General features: G+C 47.3%; 1 protein-coding gene across 1 annotated transcript in view; it reads left to right on the forward strand.

Annotated features, from left to right (window-relative positions):
• Positions 1-1370: 1370 nt before the first annotated feature.
• The window catches only part of LOC103801884 (TBC1 domain family member 3G-like), a gene marked incomplete at its 5' end in the record, with an annotated part of 7002 nt that continues 4148 nt past the window's right edge, over positions 1371-4224 (forward strand). Inside the window, 3 exons of the mRNA XM_009074320.1 lie at positions 1371-1491; positions 2356-2450; positions 3965-4030. Of these exons, the coding sequence (XP_009072568.1) occupies positions 1371-1491; positions 2356-2450; positions 3965-4030 (282 nt within the window). The remainder of the gene's footprint in view (positions 1492-2355; positions 2451-3964; positions 4031-4224) is intronic.

Consider the following 4224-nt stretch of genomic DNA (forward strand, 5'->3'; position numbering starts at 1 on the left):
TGGAGACACATGTTTATGTGTGTATAATCACACACATATTTAGCCAGTGGTAATTCCAGTTTTGAGTCCTCATATTGGCTTGTACAGACAGCTGCAAGATTCCTCTCTTTGAGAGTCTGGAAAACAAGACTCTTTGCACAGTTGTTTCATTCCCTTGGTCATTTTGTCACCTGGTAAATGATATCTGGCAGACTGGGTTTGGGCAGGTCTCAGTGAAGAAAAAGGGATTGCCCTTTGGCTTTCCAACAACACTAATCTCCTGGCAGTCCATCATGTTTCTGACTTTGTCTTACACTGCATGTCATCCTTGTTGAAAACACTGATTTATTGCAGCAAACCAGTCATGTTTAGCTGAAGGGCACAGGCAGAATAAGGGTAAATTAGCAGCTGAACCTACTGCCTGCATCTCCAGGTGGGGACAGTTACTCCAGAAGGCACAGAAGATGCTCAGAGGATTAGTCAAGCAGCCTCCCTCATACAAGATAAATGCTTAGCAGATTTATTTATTCTTTAATTACTTCAGTGCTCATATGGCTGAAGGAATCCAGAACAGCATCACAGCCACATGCTGTTTGTCATTCCATCCCCTTTTCCTTGAAGTAGCTGCAGGCACCTCTTATGTTGGGTTTCTGTCCCTCACCCTGCAGGCTTGAGCAGGACTGGTGAGGGGAGTGGCATGGTGGGGTGATATTGCCTTCAAGCTCCTCACCTCCTGCTGGAGAACTTGCTTGAGCAGGTCTGGAGGAAGGGCACAAAAATGGTCAGAGGGTCAGAAACCTTCTCTCATGCAGAAAGGGTGAGAGTTGGGGTTGTTCAGCCTGGAAGGGAATGCTCTGGGGAGACCTCATTGTGACCATTCAGTACATAAAATGGGCTTGTAAAAAAGATGGAAAGACTTTTTACTAGGGCCTGTAGTGATAGGACAAGGGGCAACTTAAACTGAAAGAAGTAGGTTTAAATTGGATAGAAGAAAGGCAATTTTTTACAATGAGTGTGGTGAGGCACTGGCGCAGGTTGCCCAGAAAAGCTGTGGATGCCCCATCCCTGGCAGTGCCCAAGGCCTGGTTGGATAGGACTTTGAGCAACCTGCTCTGGTGGAATGTGTCCCTGCCCATGGCAGGGGAGTTAAAAATAGATAATATTTTCAAAGGTCCATTCCAACCCAGTCTCCTCTGTGAGTCAGTGACATGGCAGATGCTGTAGACATCTGGGAGCTGTGAATTTGGACATAAATGGTAAAGGCTTTGAAATGGGACAGAACCTTGAGAGAGGAGAGGGAAGCACAGGTAGCCTGACCTGCTTCCACAGTTTTAGCACTATGGTAGGCTCTGACAGCATGGCAGCATGTGTGTTCCTTTTGGCTGTTGCAGGAAGTGAGCTACTGCCAAGGGATGAGCCAGATTGCAGCCATCCTGCTGATGTACTTGAACGAAGAGGATGCATTTTGGGCACTGGCACAGCTACTGACCAACCAGCGTCATGCCATGCATGGTAAGGCTGGGGAGGGGTGTGGATGGGTGTCTGCCGGTGCAGGGAAGGATGTTTGGGTTGGTTAGGAGAGCCTCATTTCTCCTCACATGCTTGTTTCAAGTGGGTGAGGCTTAACTGTGTGTGCAGCCTGACTGCGGAGCTGAACTTCACTCTTGGAGGCAGACAAGTTCTTATCAGGGAGAAATGTGTTTTACGGGCACTGAGCTTTAGTGCTCAGTAATTAACAGAAGTTCTATCCTCCCTCCAGAGTGCCTTGCCCTTGGCAGTCAATTAACTCAAGGTTATGAGTGTATAAGAAGTCTCACAGAAGTACATCCAAGAGCATCCACTAAACGTGGATGTAATTCCATTAAATGTGCTGTATTATTTTACTTCAAACACATTAAAGATCCTTTCATCTCACTCATGGTTAGCAGTAATCTATGCACAGAGGGTTATTTAATGGTCTAAGCCTTAGACCTTCATAACTCTGGACAGTCTTAAACCTGTGTCCTACTAGATTACAGGGCACTGCACAAGCTTGTGGTGTTCAAACATCATCAGCTTTTGTCTGAACCTTGGTAAGCACTGAGGTGTGTTCAGAGAGGTCTTGGCCAAGCCAAGTCTCAGGCAGTGGGAGGTGTGTAGGTCTGCTCCCTGGGGCTGTGTGAGGACCAGCTGGGGCTGGGCTGAGGGTGCTGTTGTCCATGTTGATGGGGTGAATTGCAGTCTCTGGGAGGGAGATGGAAGGAGGTAGCTGGGCATGCTGCAGTCCAGCCAGCTTCAACAGACCACACAGGGGATGAGTTTCTAGAAAGTCAGGCTGTCCCTGTCACTGCTCCTGAGCTTTTCTGATTATTTTTTCTCTTATCTTTTCTTGTCAAGGTTTTTTCATTCCTGGGTTTCCGAAGCTGCAGAGGTTTCAAGCTCACCACGAACAGATTTTAAGCAAACTGTTTCCCAAACTGAAGAAGCACATGGTATCTTTGCTATCAGTCTTCCTATAACAATACCAAGTTTTAATGCTAAAGCAGTTAGTGTAATGCTCTGCCAAACAGATGCACAGCTGACCATGTTTCTGACCGTGTAGGGCTGCTTCAGGTGCAGAGGCAAGCATTTATTAAATGGTCTGCCCCAATCTTGCTGAGGCAATTGGTTATTATTTGCTTGCTGGTCATCATTAGTGGAGGGACTGCTAAAATCTAGAGGCTCCCCTAGGAAAGCCAGGCAGGAAGGCTTGCAGAGCCTGCAGCAAAATGAGCTGTTGCATAAAGCAGTAAGGCTGGACTGTGTTCTTGCACCAGCTGCAAAGCCCAAAGGCTGATGCTGAACTTTCTGGACCCTTAATTCAGTAACTGTGCCTTTTAAAGACAGGAGGCACGTAAGGAAGATTTGCTATGTGATTTGTTGCTTGGGCAGGTCCAGTTGTTTTTCTCTCCTGCAGATGGTACAGGCCCATTTGGTGGCTGGAGGAGCATCTGCAGTACAGACTGATTGCAGTCCAACATCTAGGCAACTATTTTGCAACACCTGCATCCTTTTTCTTTCACCTTTCTTCACCTCCTTGCAATTGTTGTAGACATCCAGTGCCAGGTTCCTAAAGTTTTCTTATGCTCCCAAGGGGCTTGGTGGCTCCCAGCTCTAGGAAAAGCTGTTTACATTGCCATCATCTGCAACAGCTCTTGCTTTGTGCTGCAAACGACCCAGCCCTGGCAGTAAAATTGAAACAGAACCGGGACAGGTTTTCACTTAATTATAGTCATGGGCAGGGGAGTGGAGCATGGGATTAACTCTGCAAGCAGCTCATGCCTTCTGCTCCCAAAGGCTCTCCAGGCTTGCAGGTGCTCAGTGGCAGCCAAAACCAAAGGCTGGAGCCAGTCCATGGACTTCTTTGTCTTCCCATCCCTCTTTTTTTGTTGGCTTTGCAGTAGCAGTCACCTCAACTCTGTGCACATGCAGAGTGCCATGCATCCCAGCAGCAGGCACCAGACAGGGATGGAAAAGTGTTAGACCAAGGTGATGATGGTAAGGTTTGTAAGAGTTTCCCTTAGCCTGTCAGGCTGTCCTGGTCCTGCCACAGCCATGCCATACAAATGAGGTGGTGTTTGCCCAGCTGGCTTGCCTGTGCTATGAGAGGGGGATTGCTTTGGAAACAAAAATGGTAGTCTGCAAGGAGTGAGTGGTTTGGGATCCTGGAAGGTTTTTGTAAGTCCTTGGGGTAAGTATTAGGGCAGAAAAGCTTCTCCTACATATCCCTCTCCAAAATTGTGCTTGAAGTCTGGCCACATTGAGCATCAGGAATTCTCTTGGGCAAAGGGCCAAAGCAGGGCTTCGACATTGGTATTTAAAGCAGGTGCTTTGTTGGGAGACAAACTGCAGCCAGATCCTGCACCCAGACCCCAACCAACAACCAACCTTCCCCAAAGCCTTATGAGCTGCTTGACCCTCCAGCAGCCAGCCTGGTGAAACACCTCTCTCTGCTGTCTCCCTGCAGGACAAGGAGCAGATGACTACAGGGATTTACACGACCAAGTGGTTCCTGCAGTGTTTCATTGACCGGGTGAGGATGCTCTGGGGTTTTTTTGCTGCTCTGCTGTTTGTATGCATGGCTAATCTGCCTGGGGTTTTTTTGTAAATATCATACTTCGAAGAAGGTGTTAATATTTTATAAGGTGGGATATTATGCACACTCTCATAAGAAAAAAAATTAATAAGGGAGAAGCTAAAAATAACTGCATGTCAGTGATGACAAGC

The sequence above is a fragment of the Acanthisitta chloris genome, unplaced genomic scaffold (assembly GCF_000695815.1).
Source record: "Acanthisitta chloris isolate BGI_N310 unplaced genomic scaffold, ASM69581v1 scaffold6595, whole genome shotgun sequence".
Taxonomy (NCBI): Eukaryota; Metazoa; Chordata; class Aves; order Passeriformes; family Acanthisittidae; genus Acanthisitta; species Acanthisitta chloris.